The sequence below is a fragment of the Camponotus vicinus genome, unplaced genomic scaffold (genome assembly GCF_025532165.1).
Source record: "Camponotus vicinus isolate PSW18456_S1 unplaced genomic scaffold, iyCamVici1.0 SCAF_7, whole genome shotgun sequence".
Classification (NCBI taxonomy): Eukaryota; Metazoa; Arthropoda; class Insecta; order Hymenoptera; family Formicidae; genus Camponotus; species Camponotus vicinus.
Window position 1 is genome coordinate 5,626,706 of NW_028141979.1, and position 27,805 is coordinate 5,654,510.

The 27,805-nt window shown below is 33.4% G+C and overlaps 4 protein-coding genes across 9 annotated transcripts in view; 2 read left to right on the forward strand and 2 right to left on the reverse strand.

Moving 5' to 3' along the window:
• The first annotated feature begins 275 nt into the window (after nt 1–275).
• Nucleotides 276–2,550, forward strand: LOC145974021 (testis-specific serine/threonine-protein kinase 3). The gene is made up of 7 exons (XM_083103756.1): nt 276–463; nt 628–822; nt 904–1,073; nt 1,246–1,395; nt 1,506–1,779; nt 2,087–2,263; nt 2,337–2,550. The coding sequence occupies exons 2-7, from the start codon at nt 652–654 to the stop codon at nt 2,475–2,477; spliced, it is 1,083 nt and encodes a 360-aa protein (XP_082959882.1). The 5' UTR covers nt 276–463; nt 628–651; the 3' UTR covers nt 2,478–2,550.
• Nucleotides 2,337–7,165, reverse strand: LOC145974014 (glycerol kinase 3). Of its 4 annotated transcripts, none has more exons than XM_083103737.1 (11): nt 6,537–7,165; nt 5,564–5,763; nt 4,961–5,219; nt 4,661–4,878; nt 4,372–4,584; nt 4,082–4,192; nt 3,743–3,999; nt 3,456–3,661; nt 3,042–3,179; nt 2,879–2,956; nt 2,337–2,810 (listed from the first exon to the last, which is right to left on the reverse strand). In XM_083103737.1, exons 2-11 carry the CDS (start codon nt 5,642–5,644, stop codon nt 2,713–2,715), a joined length of 1,659 nt encoding a protein of 552 aa, XP_082959863.1. In that variant the 5' UTR covers nt 5,645–5,763; nt 6,537–7,165; the 3' UTR covers nt 2,337–2,712. The 4 variants fall into 4 exon arrangements, with proteins under 4 accessions (XP_082959863.1, XP_082959861.1, XP_082959862.1 ...); XM_083103735.1 differs by having other exon boundaries at nt 6,332–7,165; XM_083103736.1 differs by lacking the exon at nt 6,537–7,165 and having other exon boundaries at nt 5,564–6,053.
• On the forward strand, nt 6,677–27,299 carry LOC145974011 (uncharacterized). 3 transcript variants are annotated; one of them, XM_083103734.1, is made up of 13 exons: nt 6,677–6,892; nt 7,795–8,024; nt 8,104–8,265; nt 8,354–8,554; nt 8,630–8,958; nt 9,041–9,282; nt 9,422–9,602; nt 9,704–9,941; nt 10,036–10,176; nt 10,368–10,484; nt 10,699–10,857; nt 10,935–11,025; nt 24,542–27,299. In XM_083103734.1, exons 2-13 carry the CDS (start codon nt 7,803–7,805, stop codon nt 24,547–24,549), a joined length of 2,091 nt encoding a protein of 696 aa, XP_082959860.1. In that variant the 5' UTR covers nt 6,677–6,892; nt 7,795–7,802; the 3' UTR covers nt 24,550–27,299. The 3 variants fall into 3 exon arrangements, with proteins under 3 accessions (XP_082959860.1, XP_082959859.1, XP_082959858.1); XM_083103733.1 differs by lacking the exon at nt 24,542–27,299 and having other exon boundaries at nt 7,798–8,024; nt 10,935–14,739; XM_083103732.1 differs by lacking the exon at nt 24,542–27,299 and having other exon boundaries at nt 6,678–6,892; nt 10,935–14,739.
• LOC145974009 (midasin) overlaps nt 11,482–27,805 on the reverse strand; it is an 89,587-nt gene continuing 73,263 nt past the window's right edge. The window contains exons 12-20 of the mRNA XM_083103728.1: nt 24,120–24,264; nt 23,783–24,009; nt 22,762–22,973; nt 21,402–22,390; nt 20,096–21,231; nt 15,232–19,667; nt 12,506–14,962; nt 12,051–12,291; nt 11,482–11,925 (exon numbers count right to left, since the gene is read on the reverse strand). Of these exons, the coding sequence (XP_082959854.1) occupies nt 11,746–11,925; nt 12,051–12,291; nt 12,506–14,962; nt 15,232–19,667; nt 20,096–21,231; nt 21,402–22,390; nt 22,762–22,973; nt 23,783–24,009; nt 24,120–24,264 (10,023 nt within the window). The 3' untranslated portion in view covers nt 11,482–11,745. The remainder of the gene's footprint in view (nt 11,926–12,050; nt 12,292–12,505; nt 14,963–15,231; nt 19,668–20,095; nt 21,232–21,401; nt 22,391–22,761; nt 22,974–23,782; nt 24,010–24,119; nt 24,265–27,805) is intronic.

Here is a 27,805-nt window from a genome sequence, read left to right on the forward strand (position 1 = left end):
TTGAAAATATACGATTCAAATCGTCAGTTAGAACCAACCCAAGCAAGTGTGATTATTTATGCATTTTTAGATATAATTAATAAGGGTCGACACGTCATTAATATATTATATAATTATTTTCTTAATTTTCTTAATTCTTATCTCGTGTGAGTTGATGACTCGATTCTAGCATTTATTTAATTTTTAATTTAATATTTATCTCCCCATCCCTATCTGTTTCATTTCAAATAATTGAATATATCGACTTTATCATAATTTCAATCCCCGATATTTCTCACATTTCAGTTGTTACATTTATCTTTCCAAACATATTAAAAATTCAAAATTTTTGTTCACATATATCAAAATCAAATTAAATCTATTATTTCAACAAATAAAAAAAACATGCAGCTGTCCAATATAAATAAAATAAGTCATCTCTTAAGTAAAAATTTATTTAAAATAATATGAAGAAATTATTGAGGTTTGTATCCAAAATCCATTCCAATGAATTCTAATAAATTAAATAAGAATCTAGTTTTCATAAAAAAATAATATTAGACATATAATATACATATATATATATCATAGAATAAGTTTTTTAAAATTTGTAATTTATTCTATTTCTCTACCGTTTTTTTCTTGTAGCCAAAAACCTTATGTTCGCCGGAAATGGCGATGATACCAGTAATAAAGCATACATTAAACGAACGAGTGCTTAGTATGAGATCGACAGACGACAAAAAGGATGACGAGAAATCAGAAAAAAAATTAACAGTTCTCGAGTCGCACGGTTATATTCTCGGGAAGACTATAGGAGCTGGATCGTATGCCACAGTCAAGGTAATGTACTCCAAATCTACTCTATTTCTTTTTAAATGTCAAATTTCCTTTAAATTTTAAATATTTTTTATTTATTGTTAGATCGCAAAATCCAATCGGCATGATTGTCACGTGGCGGTGAAGATAGTCTCGAAATTCCAAGCGCCTGAAGATCATCTTACAAAATTTCTACCTCGTGAGATCGAAGTGGTCAAAGGATTAAAACATCCAAATCTGATTCGCTTCCTGCAGGCCATAGAAACCACTCATCGGTTGAGTTGTGCTTTCAATGTTTTATTGTCGATTAATTTTTAATAATTAACATTTTTAAAATTAACATTTTTAAAATGACCTGACGAGAATAGGTGTATTAAAAGCGATTTACAGGATTTTGTTATATGAAATTTTTGTCGATATTTTATAAATCGTTCTGCTTTTTCATAGAGTGTACATTATCATGGAATACGCACAAAACGGCAGTTTGTTTGATGTAATACGTCGCGATATTTACATCGATGAGATGCGTAGCCGGAAGTGGTTTCGCCAACTCTTGGAGGCTATTGATTATTGCCATGATCGTGGCATAGTACATAGGTAAAAAATTAAAATAAATAAATAAAATTAATGTAAAATAAATATTTGTTAAGCTTGTCGAGATCATCTTCTAGTGTTTCGCAATAATTTTTTTCTGGAAATCTTTACAGAGACATAAAGTGCGAAAATCTGCTTATGAATCATAATTTTAATATTAAATTGTCGGACTTTGGATTCGCACGAAGCCAAATGAAACCGAAAAATGGCGAGTGGCTTCTTAGTACAACTTATTGTGGCAGTTATGCTTATGCATCACCCGAAATTTTACGAGGTATTCCATACCAGCCTCAACTTTCCGACATATGGTCCATGGGAGTGGTGCTTTATACTATGGTGTACGGTCGGCTGCCATTCGACGACACAAATCACGCGCAACTATTAAAGGTACCCAGGTATATGCCAGGGAATACTCAATGTAGTCCAGATCGATGCTAATTTTTTCGTATTTACGTCTTTGGGATATAAATATAATGCATTTCCATCTAGAAATTATAATGTGTTTAACTTAATCACATTACAAATAAATTTAAAATATTAATATAGAGTATAAATAGAAATAATAAACTTATGCACACAATGTAAATTAAAAGAGATTATTTATTATCATTTTTTACATAAATTATTTATAAATTACCATATATTTCACATATTTATTCGCTGCTTTAATGTAGTCCTTTCTCTCTTTTTTCAGCAAGTACAAAATAGAGTGGGATTTCCTAAGCTTCCTAAAGTATCTCGATCATGCCGTTCTCTCATTAGCCGTATATTAGTACCCCAATCGATACGATTGCGCATCAACAGTATAAGAAATGACGCCTGGTTAGAGACATCCGTCGTCGCTCAAACGTCGATCAGTGGCAGATTTTTTGTAAGAATTAATTGATAAGATTATACAAGATTTTCATGAATTGTGCTTGATTGCATTTTACATGTTATCACAGGAACTAATATCTGCTATACCATCAAATAAGGAATCCAAAGTATTCAATGACCATATAATATCAATTGCTTCAGCAAACTTTCAAAAAAGTGAGAATTCTGAAAACGCTATTGTTCAAGATAACACGAAAAGACCGATTTAAAATGTGAAACTATAAAACTGACGTAAACTGTAATGTAAAAAAAATTAATTAAAACATTAAAAATGTTTGAAATAATTTGATGACGTTTTTACATTAATATGGCACTTTTTATTCTTGACTTTCTTTTTTCTTCAATAATACTATATTTATACTGATATAAAATAATATCACGCTTAAATGTTATTTTTAGTTCCATTGATGGCTTGCTTAAATGAAATATGTTGTATACGAATCATTATAAGGTAGATCTGCACTTAGCAATCATAAGCACTATCATACTGGTAATTATAAATACACCGGCCGCAGTCGACCTATGTATATCTATTATATTATCTGTAATAGAAATATTTACCATTTAAAAACTTATGTAATAACAATCATCGCTAATATTCATTGCTTACCATCTGTTTCTGGAAGTAATTCCCAACCTAAGCTCCTATCAATAGCCATTTTCCACTGAGAATATAAAATATCACGTTCTAAAACAAATATATTCAAGTAATTTCTATAAAACAATTTTAATGTTTAATAATAAAAAAGAGATAATTGTTGTGTTATAAGCACCGTTTTCAGTTATTGATGGTAAAAAAATGTCACTAGGAACGGCGGCATCAATCTTGACATCCCACTTGCGTATTCCTTCTGCGCTTCCTGCGGCAATTGCGACCCCAAGTGCAGTAGTTTCACACATCAGTGGCCTGACTTATAGAATTTCATATATTTATTAACTTCTAAATTATAAATTAATTTGTATTATTTTTTGTGTATAACTCATTATATGTATATATGTGTATACATATAATCTATCTAGCAAGAAAATATCAATAGACCTGATGAAAACTCGTTCGTTTCGCGCAAGTTTCTCCATGGAATGAAAAAAAGCCAGTAGTAACATGCCACATTCTCCTTACTTTGCTCATCTATGCATAACATGTGTGTGTATGTGTGTGTATGTGAATTATTTGATATCTTATTTACCTACTGGAATTCCACAGATATCAGCTTGCATTTGCATTAATAAATCATTAGTAGTCATTGCACCATCAACTAATAGTTTTGACAATACTAAGCCAGTATCTTCTTTCATAGCTTCCAAAATGTCTCTTGTCTGAAAGCATACTGCCTGCAAAGCTGCCTTTATAATATGTGCGCTATTAGTATCTTCACTGATACCACAAATAATACTGAAACAATTGATTTATGAAAATTTAAAAGTTGTGCTTTAAAGTTTAATGAAATGTTTCCATATTGATAAAATTGATAACCTTCGCGCATCTTTTCTCCAATATGGAGCATACAGCCCAGCAAATGCTGGCACAAAAACAATACGGTTGTCTGTTGGTATTTGTTCAACACTAGTTTCACAGTCTTTTACATTAGTCAACATTCCAAGATTATCCTTCAGCCATTGTATAACAGCACCTGCGATAGCAATAGACCCTTCAAGAGCATATACTGGAGAAGCATCTGCTCCTAATTGATAAGCAACTGTTGTTAATAAACCATGAGATGAATCCACAATCTGAAATGAAGATAATTTTTTAATTAAACTTAAACATTTATTTTTATATAATATTGTAACAACGCAATAAAATATTTCTTACAGCTGTGCCAGTATTGTAAAGAAGAAAGCAACCAGTGCCATAAGTACTTTTTGCCTGTCCTTGTTGTAGACACATTTGACCTACTAAAGCTGATTGTTGATCACCTAAACACTAGAATAAGTAATTTTCATTTTAGAATTAAATCTTTTCTAGCATACATTTTACATTTAATATTTTAGAATAAAATAAAATCTTAGAATAGAAATATTATATTATCGTCATTGAAAGCTCTATTGGATATTACTTAATATTTTATATTACAAATAATTAAATATAAAACAAGGAATTACCCCAGATATAGGAACGCCCTGTAGCAATTCATCTTGTATATAACCATAAATCTCGGAAGAGCTTCGTATTTCAGGCAAAATTTCAGCAGGTATTTTAAAAAATGATAACAGGGTAGGATCCCATTTCAGAGTCACAATATTCATTAACATTGTTCTCGAAGCGTTTGTAACATCTGTACTATGAACACCACCATTAGCACCACCAGTCAAATTCTAATTGCAAAATTGAAACATAAATATTATATATTAATATAAGATTTGTTATATTATAATATTTTTATAAACAAACCCAAATTAGCCAGGAATCAATGGTGCCAAACATAAGACGTTTAGCAATCAATGCTTCTTGAACTTTAGGTACATTTTCCAACAACCATTTCAACTTTAATGCACTAAAATAGGGGCTAATCGGCAAGCCACAAAGTGGCTTCAAGTAATCTTTGTTTTTATTTCGTATATTCTTTAATATGTCATCCACAATCGATGTGGTTCTCATATCCATCCATACTGTGTTTTCAAATCATAAATTATTGCAAACAGAAAATATCTAGTTTATATATATGCATAAATATTTATTAAGCAACTTTACCTATGGCATTGTAAAGTGGTTGTCCTGTGATAGAATCCCATACAACTGTAGTTTCTCTCTGGTTTGTTATACCAATTGCAACTATATCGGCTGGGTCTATCGTCAGTTGTCTTAAATTAAATACAGTTTGTTTAAGGCATTCTCTAACTGCTTTTAATATTTCTAAAGCATCTTGTTCAACCCATCCCTCTTTTGGGTATGTTTGCGATATCGGAACTTGATGATATGTTAAAACTTCTGCTGTATTCGCTGCAAAAACCTATATTATCGCAATACAAAGAAAAACAAGTACATTCTTATATTAGAAATATATTAATAAAAATTAATAATGAAAAAATTAATTTCAAGCAAATATAAGCAAGCATAAAAAGTTTATTTATAATTCTTATAATATCACTAAATTATAATCTAAACACACACATTTACAAGGCACTGTTATTACTTTAAATTTTAACATTAAGATAATGTTCAATTTATTTTCATTATACAAATTATTTGTGACAGATATACGTGTTTTAAAAGTTAGATTATGAGGGATTTCGTCTCATTATGCGTGCTTATCGTTGCAATTATTTACATGCTAAAAAAAAAAATGTCTCGTACCAGAAACCTAGCACTGCTCGTGCCCTCGTCAATTGCGCCGACGAGAGGCCCGTATCTACTCATCGAGTCATTTTTGTTCATTTGAGCAAACCTAATTATACCTCGACACGAGCACGATTGTCACACGTATTTCACGTGAGTTTACCGTTCGTGCGGCAGTAATACTCGAAGTTACAGCTTTTTGATCGCGTCAATAATTTCTGAATTAACCAAGATTATTGAATGATTTTACGTTATTTCTTGAAATACAATATAATAGAGAAGAATCATGTCAAATGAAATTTAAATTAATGTGCAACTGGGACTTTGAACAATTTAATTGAATTCCAATGTAAATTCAAATGCAAATTAATTAATCCGAAGTGACTTGAACGACTTGCTTAGAATAAAATGATACATACATTTTGTTTTTAGAGGAAGGTTATAAAAAAATATGCAGATTATAAGAAGAATAAGAGGTTACAAGAATATCTTTTCCTTTATATTAATATTTTTATTAAATAGGATAAAATAATTTATACCCCTTGATTTTAGCAATCAATAATTTCAAGATCATAGATAATTCACCCATTAAGTGCTGATCTATATATAATGTATATATATTACAGTATTTAACATAATTTTAAATCCTCATCAAGCGCAAGTATCATAAATTCGATTATTTTCATTCAACTGTTTAAATAAACTGAGAATTATTTTAAATCCATAAAAAGATCTGTCCCTGTCGAATCTACATCTTTCCTCTTCCCTTTAATTATATCGATTTACCTCAATTACAGCAAGCGCAAAATTACGAAGAATGAATCTAAAATTATAGACACATGCAACACGACGTTACCATCAGAGCAATTTGTAAAAGACTCGAAACGTCTCTATTATACGAAAAAAAAAATAAATAAAATCAAATAAATTGACTTCTCATTTCTCCTTTCTTTCCTGTATCTTAAGGAAAAAGGTATTTATTGCGAGATACCAGCGTGTCTCTTAATATCTTCGACAGAGACAAGTCTACTTAATATCAGCCGCTTGCGTACAAGGCAGGAACGTGGCGTTCCTTGCCGCGTTTCCGACAGAGGGCGCGCTCTACCCGCCGCAACCTTTCACGCGACACATGCAATATTCCAGGTCCTTTCTGCGGCGGGACAGCTGCCGGGGAGTAAAAACGCGCGGCGCCGAATAACGCTGTCTCGAGATTCCAACGTGAGTCGCCATTTTCGGACCAGATAAGCCCCTCGCGTCAGGCGTGAACGGGCGTGAACGCCGTCGCCAGGACAGTTTCGCCGTTTCACTCGCTGCCAATCGTCCGCGTCCGTGGGACGAAAATTTCAAGTCAGTGCTGGCAACTTTTTGTCTGTTATCGTTATATCTGCCTCTCGCTCTGCGTGCGTCTCGTCCGGACGCGATGCGACACGCGGAGCTCTGGACGACGACGTTGCATTCGGCGACGATTAAACATGGCTGTGTCGAGATGACTAGCTCTCTCTTTTCTCTTTTCTCGCGCTGAATATCCTCGGCGATCTAAGACGTAAACTAAGACGTAAACGTCGTGGCATGAGACGAGACAGCCAGGTTTAGCGCCGAATCGAACGACGCTGTCAATTAATGGCGATCATCCGATTATCCAAGCATGCCAACAAGCTTTATCGCGTCTAGCGCTAAACCCAATTGTTCGAGATCCCGGGATTTACGCGTTGCTCGATTCACGTCGAGTGTAAACACACCATGGAAAGCTGAAGGGAATCGGAACAGCCATGTTTAGCGCTAGAGTCGCGACACAGAAACGACACGCGTCCACGTTTCGCTCGTCAAGGGCGAGCGTCGTGCCATGGTGCCATGGAGCCTGGCGCTCGGGCATAATTAATTGACGATTTTAAATATTAAATACTTTCGAGATGAATTATAATTTTAAATATTAAAATTAATTCTCTCTATATGCATGTTGAATCCATGATAGAAATCCCAAATTATGTAAAAATATGCGGTTACAAAAAATATCGCTAGATTTTTAAATGACAGATTTCTTAAACAATTTGAGTATCAAACTTCTAAATAATTTATTACATTCGATATCGCGTTCATATTTTTCTTCATATTTTAAAGATGATTCTCGAAATTGAATTTTTAAATTATATATTTAAAGCTTGAATTTTTGAATTATATATTTAAAGCTATACTATATATTATATACTTAAATCTAATATCCAATAAGAGATAAAATTTTTAAATTATAGCAGAAAAAATGACAGCTGATTCTGATAAGGATTGCACACACTGCTTAGTGTGCAATAGTAAAGCTGGAGTATCTACTAGAAATAGTGTTCGCATCTTCAATGATTCGATTAATACTACATCAGAGAAGCCACTTGCTGATATTATAGCAACCGTTTTAAAAACAGATATTAATGAGGAATCTGTTCATTCCCTTGTCATTTGTAAAAAATGCTTTAAATTATTCAATGAGGTAAAGCATTACGCTCATAGTTTTGTTAACAGTCAATTTGTCGAGAAATCTTACTACAACTTTTTCATGATTTATATAGGTCGATGAACTTGAAACTAGATTAACAGAAATCAAGCTTGAATTGTTTAACAATTATAAAAAAACAGTAAAGAAATTGCCTAATATACTTTATAATGAAGAAGAATATAATGATCATGATTATGTAGACCATACAGAAAATCAAAACAATGATGAAACAGAGGTAAAAAATGCTATATAAAACTTGATAAAATCAATAAATTACATGTATGATACGTAATATTCTATAATTGTACTAATGATATTCATAGGAGAGAGATATACGAACTGATAAGGACTTTACACCAGATGATACGCCAGAAGAAGAAGAAGAATTTCTTGTAAATCCAGAAGAAATTGTATTGGAAGTTGAAGAACTAAATGATAATTCAGATGAATCTGTCACAATACAAAATTTAAAAAAGAAATTGAGAAAGAAACTCAATATGAAAGTAGAAACTAATCAAGAACAAGTATGTACAAAACAACTTTTTTTTTACACTAGTTTATAAAAAATTATGGTACATATTGATATTTATCTTTTTCAGATTGTACTTAGAGATGAATCTTCATACAGTTGCTTGTTATGTACAGATGAAAAGGAAAAAGTTACGGCAGATGCTAAAACTATTATAGCGCATATGAAAGATGTGCATGACGCTCGTTTGTATATTTGCGACGTGTGTGGGCAAGATTTCAGGAAAAGAAACGAACTTTCTTTGCATCTTGATGATCATGTTGCAAAGGAGGAAGGGGATTTTCAATGTGAGATATGTAATAGAATATTTAGTAATTTACGATTATTCCGAATTCATAAGAGAATACATTATCCGCAAGTGAAGTCATGGCCCTGTGACATATGTGGAAAGAGATATAGGTATAGTATACTATGCAAATAAAGTAAAATTGTAGGATATAAATAAAATGTCAGATGCATAAGATCATTAATTCTATTTCAGTTCTAAAAATTTATTGGATGAACACATGAATACACATATGGGTGTACGCCCATATGTGTGTGAGACATGTAATAAAGATTTTGCATCCAAATATACATATAAAGCGCACATAAAAACACACGAAGTACGACCTCGTCCATTCGAGTGCACTCAATGCAATAAAACATTTTTGAACCAGCAAAATTTAAATCAACATGAACGAACACATAATGGAGTAAAGGAGCATGTGTGTCACCAGTGTGGTAAGATTTATATGATATTTTATTGAAGAGAGTCTATATTTTTTGACAAATTAATGTCTTTATATATCAAGCACCTCTTTTATTTTATATATATAACACTTTCTTATTTATATTAATATCTGTTTTTTTTTTAAACTAGGCAAGGCTTTTGGCTCGCCTCACAATTTAGAAGTACACAATATAGTGCATACTGGATATAAACCATATATATGTAGAATATGTGGCAAAGCATTTGCACGTAAAGCAGAAATACGCGATCATGAACGAACCCATACAGGTGAGAAACCATATCAGTGTGAATTCTGCGGAGCAACATTTAGGTAAGTATTCAGCAAAATGGGATTTATAGCAATACAAGTCCCTGTAGTTACATTAATAATTCACAAACGACAGTTAACATAGTTGTTATTTTTGTATTCAGTCAGAGATCGAATCTACAATCCCACAAGCGAGCAACGCATTATAATGATAAACGTTACAAATGCGACAAATGTCAAAAAGGTTTCAAACGAAGAAGGTTGTTAGATTACCATATAAAAGCAGCTCACACTGGCGAAAGACCATACAAATGTGATGTATGTACAGCTACATTCGTCTATCCTGAGCACTTTAAGAAACACAGGCGCATACATACGGGCGAGAAACCGTATCTTTGCGAGGTAAGAAATTAACTTTAGATTTATTATTAAAATAATGTCTTTTCATTCGATTTATTTTCATTCTTGAATGTTTAATGTAAATGTGTTTTTTCAGGTCTGTGGTAAAGCTTTTAATAGCAGGGATAACAGAAATGCACATAGATTTATTCATAGTGATAAAAAACCATATGAATGTTTGAGGTGTGGAATGGGATTTATGAGAAAACCATTGCTTTATGCCCATATGCAAACTCAGGTAATAAAAAAAGAAGTTAATCTATTCTTCTCAACATAAATATATAAATCATATATAATTTATTACAAAATATTTTTTATTATTTATTATATGTTATATTATTTATTTTCTACATTGCTCCATATATTGCAATGTATAAAAGATTATTAGTAACATTACTTATTATATTAATATTTACATTCATTATCTAGGGTCACTTAAATGATACCATAGTAGTGAATCAACCACGATTGACAACAGAAGATGATCAAGTAATAACGATTCCTGATAATGGCGAACTATTGATGGAAGAAACTGAAACTGAACAGGTAATTTTTTTTTCCATAATATAATTCCATGACATAATATGCTATGCAAACTGTATCAACTCTACATAATGTTATGCATTGACAAATAGAAAATGTAAAAAAAATTTTAATATATTTATTTTTAATAATAATTTAAGTAGCTATTTTAAAATGTAAAATTTACATTTTAATATACATGGAATTTTAATGTGGAATGCTATATTTGTTTGTTTAGCTGAATGAAGCCGGATTGTATGTGACTGAATTGAAAGATCACGTAATTATACAGCAAGAAGGAGAAGATCAAATTTATAACGAAGAGACTGTTGTATTGAATATACCTGCAGAAGAAACTGTAAGCGGTGAAGTGGATCATATCGTTGTTGAGGATCAGGTAAACTAATATTTCTCGAAAACTTGCAGTGATACTCGTTTGTCGTATCAAATATCTTTATATGTTTCCTCTTATAGATGGATTTCGTGGAAAATGACGATATAGAATGCAAAACCGAAGCTGTAGAACAAGTGGAAACGGTATACGCTTATAATGAGAATGATGAAGGTGAGACAATAGTTATGCCAGCCACTACGGATTATAAAGAGATAGTAGAGGACAAAAATGTGCGATTAGTACAGATCAGATTTCCCTCATCTGTTGATGGAGAGGGTAGAAGTTGGTTGAGTTTAGTACCAAATACTTGAATTTTTCAACATTATTAATATACCTTACATAATTGGCTGAAAAACCATAAACACTCTAATTAGAAAAATGATATTATTTATAGGTTTTAATATTAAAAATTTGATAATTAAATTAATTATTTATTATATTCAAGTGCTTAATTGCCAAGTTTTTGTCCTTATGTAACAAATTTATATATAAGTTTAAATCAATTAAAAAAAAATTTTAAGCATTATTTTCATGATATATATTAAAAAGAAATATGTATAGCATATGATAAGGTTAAAGAAAATAATTTAGGCTTAAGACATAAAATAGTAAAAAATAACAACAAAGGATTTTAAATACAGTCTGATTATTCACTTTAATTATTGCAATGTAATTCAGTTTATATAGTATAAGATCTGCAAATGATAAATTCTTATTACTTAAAAACTATAAAGTTCATAATTATCACAATTTCTGATATACACATGTATACACGTTACATTACACATTACATACACTTAATAATTAAGAACTATATGTGAATATAACAAATTTCTAAAACTAACAAATTTCTAAACTAATTTTTTAAAATTACTTAAGCCTAAAATTACTTTAAGTATCCATTTTCCCAACTATTTCAAACCATTGGCGTAAAGCATCACTTAGAACACCTGGTAATGTGTTTATGTCTCTAAGAATTATGTAGAATGGAAATGGGAAGCTATCCATGTATGATTGAAATCTTACTTTTGAACCTTCAAATATAGGTTTACGAATATCCAATATGGAATCCTGAAAAGATAAAAACCGAGCTTTTTAGTAATTGCTCTTTTTTTTAATCCATCTATAATTAATTTGAATGATTAATATATCGCAATGATAATATGATATCACTTTAAAATACGATTAAAAATTACCTTGTTAATTGGATTATCAACTACTATAAACACCAGAAAGATATTTGCCAATTTAGCTCTCCTTATAGCATCGTTCACGCTTTTTGTTCCTTCTGAAAATATTCCTCTACCATCCGATAATACTACTAGCAGCTTAGCATTGTCAGATGAAGTACACTGATTTTCAAACATATCCACTACAGAATTAACTAATTGACCAATCATTGTTTTTCTTTGATCAAATCTCACTTCTTGTATTAATCTAAAAAATGAAAAGAATAAAATATTGAAAGATTTTCATATATTGAATAAAATAAAATTATCTTAATTAAATGAAGTCAAAACAAAACTGAACATATAAAATGGCTATTGAAAGATTATTTATCACTAAACTATATTTTTAGTTTATAATTTATTGAATTAAAAATATTTATATTAAACATTTATATTAAATGTTTATATTAAAATATAAATACCTAGATCCACCTTGTTCTGTGAAGGCTTCTCCTAAAGGATGCAACAGCTTTACCTGTTCTCCAAAGCTTACAACACCAAGTTGCCCTACTTCCAGATATGTCATAGCTTTGCTAATCAACGATAAGGATTCGAAAGCCAATTCTTTGGAATGATTATCCGCCATGCTGCTGGAATCATCCAATGCAAGAATGATCTGATAATCACGTTTAAAAGGCTTTGTGCGCCTGAGCCAGATTTTATCCTTGCGAAATTGGCTGGCTATATACGGAATGATCTTCCGCATATTGATGCGTTTGCCTGTCTTATAATCGCCCCTCAATCTCGACGCCTGCGTAGGCTCCAAAACCAGTCTCAGTTTCTCCGATAAATCCCGAGCAGCTACTTCCGTGACCGAACACAAACAATTCCACGCGACTGCAGCTTCCTCCGTAGATGGTATTTGCGTCCATTCGGCTAACATTTTTTCTACTTCAAATCGTTTTTTTTCCGTATAATTAGAATCAAGATAGTTCTCCTCTATATTCCATTCCATCGTATGAAATGTGGTCTCATTTCCTCTTTGTACCCTCATAGTCTCTATTATGTCTCCTTCCAACTCGATCATCGTCTCCTGATTGTTCTCAATATTATTTCTTTTACCCTCGGAATCCTTGCGTTTATCATTTGAAGTCTCAGAAATTTTTTCCGGTCTCTGTTCCTTTATTTTATTATTTGTCATGTTATTCTCCTCATCTTCATGCATTTCCACATCCATAACGTCATCTTTTTTCTCTTCTTGATTCTCTTTTTCTTTATCTGTATTAGAAGCTTGTTCCCTGACTTGATCTTCTGTCGCGGCATCGAGCGTGTAATCGTCGAATTTCTCAGAATCCTTCACGTGTTTGGCTAGTTCGGCTTTGTCTCCATCAGCGTTACTCGAATCATCCTCTTTCTCCTCCTTCGATACTTCATCCTGCGTGTACATTGTTTTCAACTTTTTCAGTCTCGGTTCGAGTTTGTCTAGCAAACTGCGATTTTCATTGCTCTTGCCTGGGTTCTTTCTTTTCTCGATTGATTTTGTCATGTTATTCATCTGCGAAGCTGGAATAATTTCCTGCTTAGAAGACCCTGAATGCCCATTTTCCTGCTGCGACTCCGATTGACCGGTGCCATTATCATTGCTATCCTCTTGAGTAGTATTTTCAGCTGACGTCTCCTGCTGATCGTTGGCCTGATTTGATTGTTGTGCCACTATATCTCGCGAACCTTCCATCGTTTCTTCAACTTGCTGTGCAGCGTCCATTTGCTTGCTCGCATCATCTGCACTTGGCGCTGCCTTCTCCTGCAGCTTTTCTTCTTCCGTTTCTTCATCCCGATTTTGTTCCTCATCTGTGTTTTCGGTTCCTGCATTTTCTTTATCGTTCTCTTTAGCTTCCTGATTAGTTTCGAGCTCTTCCTGTGTTTTATCCAAGTCCATATTTTCGCAATTCTTGTCTTCGTCTTCGCTAGATTCCCCCTCATCGTTTTCTTCGTTTTCTCCAGTTTCTTTCTCAAGTTCCATATCCATATTTTCTGGCAACGATTCAGAATCCTTCATCTCATCGATGTCGAATGGATTCTTCTCTTCGCCATTATCTTCTTTATCTTCTTTATCCTCTTCGTCTAAATTCATATCTTCTGGTAAATCGAGTTGCTGAGGTTCGGGTTGAGGTTGGAATTTTCCATGATGAGGATTAATTTGATCTTCATCTATCTCTGGCTCGTTCAATTCATTTATTTCCTTTTTCTTTTCCTCTTCTCCTTTATCATGATTCGTATCGTTATCATCATGCTGTTTTCTCTTATCTTCGTCGTCTTTTGCACCTATTTCCTTCTCACCGATTTGTTCACCCGTACCTTCCTCCTCATCTTCATTTTCGTTTTCTGATTGCTGATTATTCTCTTCGGATTCTTCTTTATCATCACCCCAGATTTGTTTATCAAGCTGCTCAGCACCTTCTCCTGTCTCTCCCATTTCCTTATCCAAATCATTATTCTCATCATCGTCACTTTGCTCTTCATCATCATCGTCTTTCTCCATATCCTGTGGCTTACTGTCGAAATCCTCGGACATGTCAATTCCCTTTTCCTCTTCCTTACACATCTTATCGTTCTGTTTTTCTTGTTCTTGATCTGCGGGTCTTGCATCCTCAAGCTGATCTTCAGATTCTATTTGATCGGAGACGTCTTTCGTTCCTTCACCATCAGCTAAGCCCATTCCACCTTTTCCCGTCTTCTCCCCCGATTCATCTGTTTCGGCTTCGTCGAGATCTAAATCTTTTGGCACACAGAATCCATTTGCAGCCAAGTCCAGGAAAACATTTAATTGCAGATATAACATTTTACATGTGACACGGAATGACGCTACTTGTTCATGTAAATAAAACTGAGTAAACAAGAGATATTGTTCCAGCAGTGGTAAACATTTCAGGAGCAATCTGAAAGAAATAATGCACTTATCTATATTAATTTATTTCATAGAATTTGAAATTCATGTTTCATATTTATGAAATTTTATTAATATTTAATTCATTAGTTTCATTAATTTTATTTATTTAATTTTATTAATTTTATTAATATTTTTTCATTTATAAATACAAATCATATAGATTTTTTCTAAAGATTTCTGAGAGAAACATATTAAATTTTATATTAAATTTTAAGATTATGCTATTTAAAAAATATTGAATAATAAAACAATTCTTACCCGATACAGTGATTTGCTGATTGTAGATCGAATTTATGTATCAATAGTAGAAGATTGAAAAATGAATTAGATACTTTGGATAATTTCAATTCGGTTATATCCCGCTCAAGGAATTTAACAAGTTTTTCGTTTAATCCATTATCTTCTATTGTTTCGTCTACATTTCTATCATTTTCATTATTTTCATTATTCTCATTATTCTCATTATTTTCCTCATTTGATTTCTCACTTGAACGTGTCACATCTTTATTCAAATTAATATGATCTTTATATTTCTTTTGTATAATAAGTAATATCGTATTTATTAAGTGTTCTAAGGCCAATTCATATTGCTCGACAGCGTTACTGTTTTCTTTTAGTTGCACTTCATCTTCTATAAATTCTCGTAAATTTTCATCATAGTCACGAAGGAAGCATTCCATTTTCGTATCCAAGAACGCTATATTTTCACAGATAGGATGCACAACGTCTGAATTCTCAAACAGTTGTTTCAGTTGTTTAGATTGCAATCTTAGGTTTTCGATCGTCGCGTAGCATTGCTCCAAGAATTCAAAGTGCTTCGAACTTAATAAAGCATGGATAGAATCTTCGGAATGATCTACTGGTAATATTTCAAACGGCATGAATAAGACATGAAAACGTTTCACGGTTGTTTTTATCGATTTTAAACTATCTTCCAGCAGAGTGTTCGCGCTTTTCCAAACTTTGTCAGTTTGAGAGATGGCAATTATAGGAAGCGCGTTCACGTTTAACGTGAGCACGGCTCTATTCGAATCCACCGGTGATTCTGCGGGACAGCATTGCAGAAACAGCAACAACTGTTCGAATCCAGCTTCCAATGTTATCAGCAATGTCTTTAAGCTCTTCACGCAATCTTGGCCATTGCGTTGCTTCGATATATTCAGATCCTCCTTGCGCGTCTCGGACAGATTTGAAATCTGTATACGTAACGATGAAAACCGATCAAACGACCGGGCTATCGTCATCTTCTGTCTATGAGCCATCAACATCATGTGTGCAGAATACCCTCGGCAACGTTCCATATTTTGTAACCCCAAGTCGGTTTGGCTTGTGCTGAGCATCGCATTGAGAGCGTTTAATCTGATGAGAGACTTGTAATAATACTTCTCGCAGCCCTGCCATTGCCTCAACATGTGTTGATCGGTATTTTTTAATTTGAAATACCGATCGATTGTGGACAGATCCAAAGGTGACACCGTGTAGTCTATCACCTTGTCCGCGTTGTTCTTCAACGTTAATGCACCGGTACGATAGGACACACCCATTTGAGTCAATGCCTTGAAGTAATTGGCGAGCGTCATTCTCTTCTGCTGCAAGATACTCTTCGCCTGAGATTTTTGTTTGCCCTTTGGCAAGCTTCTATCGACGTTCATGTCCCGAAGACGCGCGCTCTGCTCCATGAAGCTTATCACAAATTTCTCAAGTTCTGATCGTATACCTGGATAAGAGCTTGTCAGGATTATTTCTTTACATAGATTCTTGGCCGTTGTCAGCAACGTATCTGCTCTTAGAATAAGTCCACTTGTAAACAGAGTTTTTATCTCCATAAATCGCGAAAGTTTCTCTACGATAAAATCTTCAAAATTGATCATATACTTGTGATGTTCTTGAACATCCCAGATGCCTTGTTGTTTGATCTCGGTATTATAAGGTCCTGATTTAATAATCAAACAAGAAGATACACTCTGTTTCAACGCGTTCTGAAATTCCTTTACATACTTATGCAAGGTGCGATGCGTCTTATCGACCGTCTCTTTCACCGTCCAATAATTGAGCTCGTTCCATCGCGCAATTTTAACGTAGTCTTCTAATTTCTTCTTGATGGGCGTTTTCAATGCGGCAATTCTCGCGTTTACATCGTCCACGAACTGCTTGTAATAATTATATATATTCCACAATACAGCCGAAAGTTCGTTCTTGACATCACTGTCGTCGAAGTAATACACGTGACAATGGAATGTCAAGAGAAGATTCAATCGCGATTCGAATTCGACGAGAGATGACTCATTCATGAAACGCTCTAATGATTCCACCAACTTTTCCCTAGTGACAGTCTCATCGTTCGCATTCATACGCTCGACATCACTCTTTACGGATTTCTTATTGTAACTCTCGATCAATGCATATAGGAAGAACCACCACTTTGACGTGTTTGATCTGAGATCTTCATACGTCGCATCGAGGCATCCCTTCCAGCAAGACAATTCCAGTTTTCTCCACGATACTATTTGCTGTGTCAATGCAGGTATATAGTCTTTCATACTGACGCCACTATGCGCGTTGTCTTCCCATTGCTTCATCTTGACAAACAGCAGCTCGAGACCCGTCAAGAATCTGGAGATAGGCGATGTGATCGAGAATGTATAGATTCTCTCTATTATACATCGTATCGACTTTAGAGCGGGATGCTCTGGCCATTCTTCCAGCAGCTGATTGACGCGATTTAGAATTCCCTCGCACAATGGCAGACATTTCTTTACTTCCTTGATGTTGCATTCTTTATAGAAATCGTATGCTTTTGTTTGTCCAATGTTCTCGCGTAAAATTCGAGCTGCGTTTTCCTCTTCACTCGCTTGCAGGCCCAAAGTGACTAGGAGATTTAAGCTGTTGTATAGTTTAATTGTGAGGTCTTCGCTCAAACTCGGTAGTACATGATCGAGCATTCCATGCACAATATTATATCTCTGAATTAAAGGTCCGACATAATCCGTTGAGCATACCGAAGTAGAATTGTTGCATATCCATTTGGACGTGATGAAGGATGTAACAATGTTTGAATGGATCTCTTGAATCTCCTTGATGTCATCCTTGGTGATGAGACCGCTAAAAGTTGATTCCGATTCGTTTGATTTGGGTGGCAATGCATTATTCTGATTGAGGGAAGACTGCGAGTCATCCTCTATGTCGTGAAAATCTCTTTCGCGATGCGTGGGAAATAGTTTGCGAACTTCCAGGGCGAGTTCTTGTTCTTCAGTCAATGTACTGCCGTGACTTTCAATCTTGTTCTTGTATAGACTGTCCCTTTCTGCGGCTCGTTTCTCTTCCTCCTGTTGCTGCTGCTTCCAAATCAAGACTATTTGCTGCAACAGCTCGTTCGCGTCAAGCCACAGTGCTTTAGTCAGGCTTTTGTTGAGAATTATATGATTATGCAATTCATATAAACCTGACTTAAATATTTGAAATTGTTTTTGCATCTTGACAAACGCGTCCGAATTTTCAATCAGACTTCTCGTGCTTCTAGAAACGCACAAATCGCTCAGATTCAAAAGGCTTTCTTGTCCTTGACCAATCGTCGGAAACCTGATTAAATTGTATATTATAGCTTCGAGATTGACCATTCCATTTGTATGCAAAGATATCCGTTGTCGAATTTCATTCCTTAGCACATCAACGCCGTGATTTAATTGTGCTAAGGCTGTCAGCAGTGGAAGAATCACATCTGGATAAACTAAGAAGTACTTTGCTTCAATTTGCTCAGCGAATCCTTGCATCGACAAACTCCAAATTTTCGCTTCTTCTAAAACGGTGTTGAAAGTCAAAAAATTGGCTAACTTGCACTCTTGACTTGCGATCGCGCATAGATTACTCATGTGCTTTTCCACCATTTTGTAAGAACCTATTTGATTCCTGAAATTGGCGCAGTCCTTGCTGAGCGAAGCAAAACTGACGGATGGTGATCTGAATGCTTTCAAACCGCTGAGTTTATCTTTCATTTTCAGCAAATTTTTCTCGCAATTCTTCGTGGCTACGATTCTAGGATGAGCGTATTCATTTTCCGCTGATAATCCTAAAATACGATTCTGTAACGATGTAACATATATCGTTCTTCTGCAATCAACAATGTCCTCCTCTAAATACTCGAGTTTCAGTTCCACTTTGTACACGGGATCGATCAGATCCAAGTTTCCAAAAATTAGCAATTGAATATAACCGAGTAATATCCATGCTCTTCCTCGTCGAATTATATCTTCCTCTTCACCGATACTTGTCTCGTCGATGCTATTTATCTCGTTGCACACTTTACGGAATTCTTCTATCGGTTGAAAATAATCGGTTTGCAGCCTGTTTCTTATGTCAGTCGCGTTACTTCCACCTTGCTTTTCTATAGCCTTCGCAATTAGATTAGGTACATCATCCTCGGCATTCATTCTATCGATTGCGGATAAGTATAAGCGTAAATAAAACTTCAATGTTATCAAGTCGCTGTTAATTAAGTCATATCGTTTGTTTGTTAACGAAATGCTATTTCGCCATAAAATCTCATTCAGCAGCTGCAACTGATCTATTTGCGCTGTATATGTTCCAAGCGCGACTGCAGAAAGTACATTCTTTCTTTCTTTTTCTCCATTTGTTTTATTTAACATTAATTGCAGCACCAGGTTTAAGAGAACGGCTCCACCAAAGTAGCTTTCCGTCTATAAATATACGTAAATAAAAATTAATGTAATATTTATCAATAACATTTTTTTCAATGAATGACTTAGAAGTTTAAAGAAAAACATTTCAATGAAGAATAAATATATTTATGTATATGATTATTAATTTGAAATTAACTTGAAATTGTATTTAATTAATTAATATATTATTATATTATTTTAATTTTGAAAGTATACTACAAGTTTTATATATACATAAGATTTATAATATTTATTTATTATGATATATATGTGCAAACACACACATTAATGATTTAATATATCGGATCTTGAAAGATTCTTATATTACTTCTGACAGAAATAAATGACAAAATCAGAATAATTAGTTTCAGAGGAAGAGAATTTCCGACTTCTAAAGTTAAATATATAAGTCAAAATTCTTTTCTATACAAAAACAAGATACAAACCTTGCACTCGGTATAGGAAGTTTGTGATCCCTCCATATCTTCTTCTGTTATACCACGCCAATGTAAAAAGCGGTTCGTATTCTTGACTGCGTAAGATTGTCGAGCGAATTGGGCGAGCTGATAGAACAATTCCGGTAGCAACAAAATCTTCTGCGTATATTCGATCTCCGCTCGAGTCATCGCGTTCAGCAAGCCGATCAAATTGCTTGGTATACTGGGCACATTTGCGAATCTTGTGAGGCATTCCATCAAGGTGGCAGCGGAAATCGTTCCTTCCTGACACATCTCTGCTTGCAGTCTACAGGCAAATAACATAAAGACATACTCATGGATCGGCCACAAGTGTATCTTCGCGTTCAACTGCGTCATTTCCTTCTCTGGAAGTAAACGCACTCTATTCAAAACATTCTCGATATCTGTGGAAACTCGTAGACGAATGTGGCTCTCCTCGCAGAATTGCTCCACTTCAACGATGCTCGTCATCTCGTCGATCGGTTTCCTTGAATAAACATCGCTCCACAGAGAGATTATTTGATGTCTCATCGATAGCGCGTCCTTCAATTGTACAGATATAATTTTCAGTTCTTGTTTTTGGAGGCTCATGCCTCCTTCGTTCTTTACATTGAAATCTTTTGTTAGTCTTCTTAACTCTGAGTGGACATTCATGCAGCTCTCCGAGGAGTGAGGCGGTGGAAGTATTAAGTATTTTTTAATTCTCTTCGATATCTTTTTGATAGGATCAAACACCGAATCTAGTTGGTTGTTTACTTGAGATACTATCTCCCATAATTCGATTTCGTTTGCGGTCTTCTCATTCGGAAATTGTCCAGCTATTGTGAACAATTTGCGTAGAAATTTTAGCAGCCACTTATAGTGCACCTTTAACAACGAAGAGATCTGTTTCAGATTCGTAAATTTGCTTTTGGACTTTTTCAACTTGTTTATTAATGTCATTTCGCCCAGTGTCTCGAATCTCGTATACCATTTTAATTCCCTCCTCAGTTCAACATATTCTTCAAAATTCATGTTTATATCGCTATCTCGTAAAGTTGTCTCGATATAAGAATTCGCTCGTTCAATGAATTGTACGAAATATGTTATAAGCGGTTGGTTCTTCAATTGCGAGAATAGTTTACCTGTAAATATTATCTTGTTAATAACTTTGATTTTAAATATCATGTCTTGGACCGAAAAGAATAAAAAATAAATAATCGAAAGAAACATTTTTTAAAAAATATTAAAGATTTTAATTTAAAAAATAAAGAAAAATTCATACGGCACAGAATAAACAATCTAGAATATTTACCATCATGTACAATGCTGGAATATTGTTTGACAGATATCACGTTTTCATCCTGTAATATTTTCACTTCCATTATGTTATTTTTGAGTATCCTACTGCGAGCATACAATAACAGTAACAATTTGTTTGCGTCATTGCAAGCGTCTTCATATGCCATTCTTCCAACAAGCTGCCGCAAATCCCAAGGCAAACTTTTCACATTTGCAGAACGGAAGCGAAACAATGCAATTACATTCGCCATTAGCGCGTTCTGCTTCTCAAGTTCGCTAAATATTACGTTTTCTCGCAACATCCTCGAGATCCACTTCTTCCTGAGTGGTGCATCTTCTCGCGAGGATTGTTCGTAAAAATTCAACAGGAAATATGGTAATACCTCATTAATGTCAACGTTCAATATATATTCTTCATCCTCTTTAAAGCCGCAAAAGTCGTTTAATAATTTCGATGTAACAATATTTCTTTTAATATTTTCTGGAGTAGATTTTAGACTTAATTCGCACATTTTGACAGCCGCCTTCAACAATAAGCTTTGCTGTCTGATTAGAGTGAGTCTCGAATTGTCTTGCAGATTTTTTACGCTCCACGTGGCGGCATCCAAATCGATCACCGAGATCTCTTCATTGTTCGAAACATGTCGGTCGATGGCTTCATCGATCAAAGAAATTAAGTACTCCCTGGATCGCGAGTCGCGCGTCGGTCTAGCTTTTATATAGACGTCAATACACGCGTTTCTGATCGATTGCTCCGCGGAGAATCCGCGCAGGGATCGTTGCTTCGTCAGGAACGCGGTTTGCAACAAATCGACTATACTAAATCGGTCCACCGTGATCATTTCTTTCGACATCCTGTCGTAAATCTCGAGCAATGCATCGCAATTTGTCGATCTCAGGATACCGGCATTATACAGCAGCGACTTGAGATCGATCGCATCATCATAGATGTTCTCTTTCGGACCAAACATGTAAATTTCGACTCCTCTATTACGCATGGCCCTAAAATCCAAGATGATGAATACATCAAAAATAATAAATATGTTATATTATCATGATAGAATTACTATAGCTCGACACCGATTAATTATAATTTTAAATTTTTATTGTAATCATATGTAATGAATTTATACAACGATTATTGTATTCTTTAAATATTACAACAAAGTCATCTTGCTAGCAACTTTTTTATTCTATTTGTGTGTGTATATTGATAAATATGTTTATATAATAATATAATGTAGAGTTATGAATTGATATATTTTTGGAGTCGAATAACAACTGAATTTTAATTTTTATACGCGATTAACTATAATGAAATCACATGATTAAAATATGATTATCATATGATTAAGTACCGAAAGAGAAATTACCTGGAAATTTCGCCGTATCGGGGATCCATAGTTAAAAATAGACGGAAATTTTCGTGTGGCTTAATGGTAATGACATTGCCTTCGCTATCAACACCCCGCTCACCGATACTGAGAACACCGTTTGGCTCTAACAGTCCATTAAGTCTGTCTAATACAGCGGGGCTGCATAAATTAACTTGGTCAATGAGCAGCCAAGTGCCATCTTGCAAGCACTAAAAGATGATTATATTGTTATTATATTGCCTTAAAAAAATGTTTTGTTAATCAAAAGACAAAATTCTACAATATCAATATATTTTCTTAAAATAGGCACAAAAAAGATATGTATATTTCAACATTTTCGATTTGTAGAGTAATTAATATATTATTCTATTTTTTTTCTTTTTAAGATGTCCTTTTTTTTATATTTTACTTTAGTTTCTCTCTAAAGGCGATTAAAACTTTGATAGAAAATACGAAAAGAAAACAGATAATTAGAAGTTTATCTGGATAATATATGTCTATATAGACATATAGATACATAGAGAATATATAAATATGAATAAGATATATTATCTAGATGTAGAAACGGTTGCACATAAGATATTAAAGTTTCACATTTCACAATTGCAGTAAAAATGAAGTAGCTTTACGCGTTAGAAAAGTTTTGGAAGTCGCAATTTTTGACTCTATTAAAACTTCAGCAACACTTATACATTATCGTATGTCAAGGATAAAATATTGAGAAAGCCAACGTGCGAAGTAAAGTTCAAAGTGGTGCGACTTTACCGCTACTCGCGATATATAAAATATGAGAAGCATTATAAAGGATACTTTTAGAAAACCATTATAAAAGTTGCCTAAATCAAGTTCGGTGAATATCAAATATGACGAACACTCATTTTAAAGCAATCTTGCCAAAATGTTTCCTACAAAATATTTGTATCTCAACGCGTAAAATATTCATAAGTTCCGGTAATAGAAATATAACTCTTTCTATTGATAAAACAATCTACAAAAGTTTGTGTCGCTGATAGAATACCTTTACTAATACACTATCCACCCATTCAAATTTTCCACCAGCATTCAGACATTGATCCTTCTTGACGGAAATCGACAGGTTTTCCAATCTTGACTCGATATCTCGTAACTCCGATTCGCGAGAAGATTCCCATAACTTAATCGCTGATACCAAATTCGACAATTTCTCGACTTTCTTTAAGAAATGGGTTCTTTCCGCTGTCATTGTTTTATCGGTGATATTTTTATCTGGCGACAAATGAATGGTGAATGATAAGATTAATCATTGTCTGTAATAAAGATCACTTTTCTTTCTCGTCAAAAAGAAAATCTCATCCTGACAGTTAAATGCTCCTTACCGAATAAATGACGCACTTGTTCCAAATGCTCATGAAGCTCGACAACTTGGTCCAATTTGTCAATGGTTATCTTCGTTTGCAGGCTATCGATAAGCAGAGTCGTTACGCGTTCAAATAGTTGCTCGAGATGTCGATTGTAATCCGTCTAAAAAAATGATAAAAAATGTTTTCTTGCTTATTATGTTTAAATTATAATAATAGAGAATATAAAAAGTTATTTTATTAATTTAAATTTATTTATATAACATTAAAAATTAAAAGAATGATTCTTTTCTAAAATAATACTTTGCTTAATAATAAAAAAATATAGAAGCACATATAAATATTTTTTAAGAGATTAAGATATGCACGAAATAAGGCTCAATGTAATATATTTATATATGTTATTAAAATATTTTCCCTCTTTTTATTTTCTGACCTAGGAAATTGAATTGCAATATCAATGAGCGGATCGTTGAAGATGTTGCAGTCTTGCTCGTCGAATAATTTGCGACCGAAGACGACGATAAAATATCGGCCGAAAAAATATTCGCCGTGGTAAATAAGTCGGCATATCGACGAACAAAAATCAACCACCGAGAAAATTCTGTATCGCCGCAGTTTTCCGAGAATTTTATACGTTCGTATACATATAGATATACGTACATATCGATATATATCGCTATATTTGTGCCGCGAACGCAATCAAACAAATTTTCACGTGTCGTCCGTTTTCATGCATATGTTTGCACGCATGACACTCTTTTCAATCGTAACTTTCAACTTTTTTGTACGGGAATTTAAGAATATTAAAATTTAGTTAGAGTTGCGCAAATATTATGCAAGTGAAATACATGGAATAATAATTTAAATTATATATATATATATTTATTATATAGTTATATATATTTGTTATATATTTTATTATATATATAATTAAATCGACTGTGGTATAACATAATTGATTCGCGTAATAATGGTTAATTTTACGTTCCGAAAATTATGTAAATATATTCAAAGACCAAACTATTGTTTAACGATATATTATGACAAATTATATGCAAAGTTAGCTCAATGTGGGATGTCAATTTAAAGAGGAAACTATAATTAGTTAGTTTATAGGAAATACATGCAGTATTTGCTAAATTGATTTATTATGAGAACAGTAAGAGAGCATTCGAGTAAGAGAGCATTCGAGTTTCGAGGAGATTCCGATGTCAAAGAAAGCTAGAATCGCGCAAAGTACACATAATGAATATTAAAAGAACATGCTATAATCAGCATGGAAAATTAAGCGAATGATGGTACGTATTTGATGTAAAATATTCACAGACAAGATTGCAATAATATAGCATACATAGTCCTACATAATTAACAGCTTTAGTAGCTTACGAACTGAATACAGGTTTTGCTAGGAAGTTTGTAAAGCTTTTGCTTTGTGCACGATATAATATCTTGTAGGAACTTTACAGGATCGACCGCATTTGATTGAAAACTTTATCATATTGTAAATGAAAACTGAAAATCAAACTGACATGTGTAAAACAAATTTTACTTGTAATCTTTTTAAATATTATGTGACAAAATAAGAAATTATTTTTGTAAGATATGCTGTATAATTAATTAATTAATTTTTTATCAAACTGTAAAATTTTTATCAAGAGATTACCGATTTTTTTCTCTTTCTTTCTCTTTTTAATTAATGCATGAAAAGTCATGGAAGATTAATAACAATCGTATGTTTACGCACAAAATTTTAGAAGTGAATGTTTTTACATTATGAGATCAAAATTTAATATCCATTATTATTCTAGCCGACTTGATATCTCTTTTCTTTCAACGATGAAGTCGCTTTCGTATTTTAAGAAGGCGCATTAATTTTTCGACGCGTTCTCGCAGTCGATGAGAGGGAGATTCTCGAAGAATATCCGGCGGGATTATCTTCTGAGTGAATCGAAGGGCGCCCAAAAATATCAGGCATCAAAGTGATTGATGTCGGTTTGATATGGATTTCCATGTACGAGTGTAACCGGCTGATAACCTCTCAAAGTCGCCCATTTTTCACAAATCCGTCAAAAATTAACGTGATGGGACAGTTTGCCTCACCAGGCGAAATCGTCAGGCGAAATCGCTGCCGATGAAATTAGCAGCTTAATTTACTCAAGCAAATAAATTGATTGCGAGTAAATATTCGTCATGCTTGATTGCGGATAATCGATCACCATCGATCACCAATTGTGTAATTATTCTCGATTAAGTTTAGAAATTTAATTACATTGAAGCTCGTTTTAAAATCAGAATTCCTCTCGAACATCTGTCATTTACTTATTCGTTATTTTTATTACGAATAACGAGAAACACAAGCCTCACACCGCAGTGCATCTTAATTGGACATAATGTTGATTGGCACTGAATGTACGCATTTAATTATATTTATATTTTTGTTCAAAGTGCTAATAATATATTTTGAATGAAAGTTATAAAAATGTTCTTGCGAAGATATTCTGTATAAATGTGAATTTGCTATCGTGGTTCGCCCCCGTTATACATTTACTTCTATGGAAAACGACATCGTCGATCATGAAATTGCTAAATGTGTTTTCTGCGTGAGCAATACAGATTATGAGAAATAAATGCAATCTTCAGAGAAATCGGTCACTGAAGAAATATCTCACGAGAATTTGCTTTATGACCTTTTCATCCCGCAAAATATGTCTGTTAATAGGAAAATGTAACGACTGTTTTATTTGAATATTGCATTTTTAAATATAAAGATAAGAATATTGACAAATGCATGTGACAAATCGCATCAAATATTTTTTAAAGGAAAAAGATATGAGAAGAAAAATATCCGTATAGAAATGACCCATCCTGCACACTTTGTACATTACACGCGCATTAAATATTTATTGCATTCGTATGCAGGAACCTCGAAACGACGCCATGAATTCATCTCTTGTGGGTTACGAAGCGAGAAAACTCAATATCGAGTTTCTGCGACCGCGCTTTTCGGCGCGAGCTTCACCGCCGGCTTTCTTGTGTGGGAAATATCTCAAATTTTTTACAGAGAAACTCAAGATGGTGAAAAAAGCAAGTGACATTCCTCACCAAGTTGCAGCAAAAATTTTATATATGCGTATCGACAAAGAGAGCTACCAACAGACAAAAAATTGTGATGTGAAAATATACATTTTCTTTTAATATTTTCGAGAGAATACTTTAACTCAATTGTTTCCAACTTCTTTCAATAGTACAAACAGAAAAAAATTAATTTCTTATAAGTTTGTCGTATTTTTTAAACCTTAATATTATTAATTTTGCATCAAAATGTAACAAAAGATAATGACATCAGTGAATGAATATTAATTGCTTTTTAATTTATAATTGTATAATAATTATATATTAATGTATTTTATAGTTGTTACAATTATATCATCTTTTCATTTAATTTTGGAAAAGTATTACTTATGTCATGATTTGTACAATAATAGAAATACATTGTAAGTATATTCATTATTACCAGCACGAATGGTCATTTGCTGATATATCCATTCTACCTTCGTTCGATTTTATATCTAAAAATCAGCGCTATAAGATATAAAAAAATATGTGTTTTGTTTCGAGCAATTTTATTGCATAATGAAAGATATCAAGATTGAACATTTCCGGCTTTTCAAGTCTTTAGTCTCGTTTACAATAAAATAAGG

Coding starts and splice junctions, on each gene's coding strand:
- LOC145974021 (XM_083103756.1), top strand. CDS start 652: ATGGCGATGATACCAGTAATAAAGCATACATTAAACGAACGAGTGCTT. Junction 823..903: donor GATCGTATGCCACAGTCAAG/GTAATGTACTCC, acceptor ATTTATTGTTAG/ATCGCAAAATCCAATCGGCA. Junction 1,074..1,245: donor GCCATAGAAACCACTCATCG/GTTGAGTTGTGC, acceptor GCTTTTTCATAG/AGTGTACATTATCATGGAAT.
- LOC145974014 (XM_083103737.1), bottom strand. CDS start 5,644: ATGAACAAAAATGACTCGATGAGTAGATACGGGCCTCTCGTCGGCGCA. Junction 4,000..4,081: donor TTTACAATACTGGCACAGCT/GTAAGAAATATT, acceptor TCTTCATTTCAG/ATTGTGGATTCATCTCATGG. Junction 3,180..3,455: donor TATCTGTGGAATTCCAGTAG/GTAAATAAGATA, acceptor AAATTCTATAAG/TCAGGCCACTGATGTGTGAA.
- LOC145974011 (XM_083103733.1), top strand. CDS start 7,803: ATGACAGCTGATTCTGATAAGGATTGCACACACTGCTTAGTGTGCAAT. Junction 8,959..9,040: donor ATATGTGGAAAGAGATATAG/GTATAGTATACT, acceptor ATTCTATTTCAG/TTCTAAAAATTTATTGGATG. Junction 10,177..10,367: donor ATGCCCATATGCAAACTCAG/GTAATAAAAAAA, acceptor TTCATTATCTAG/GGTCACTTAAATGATACCAT.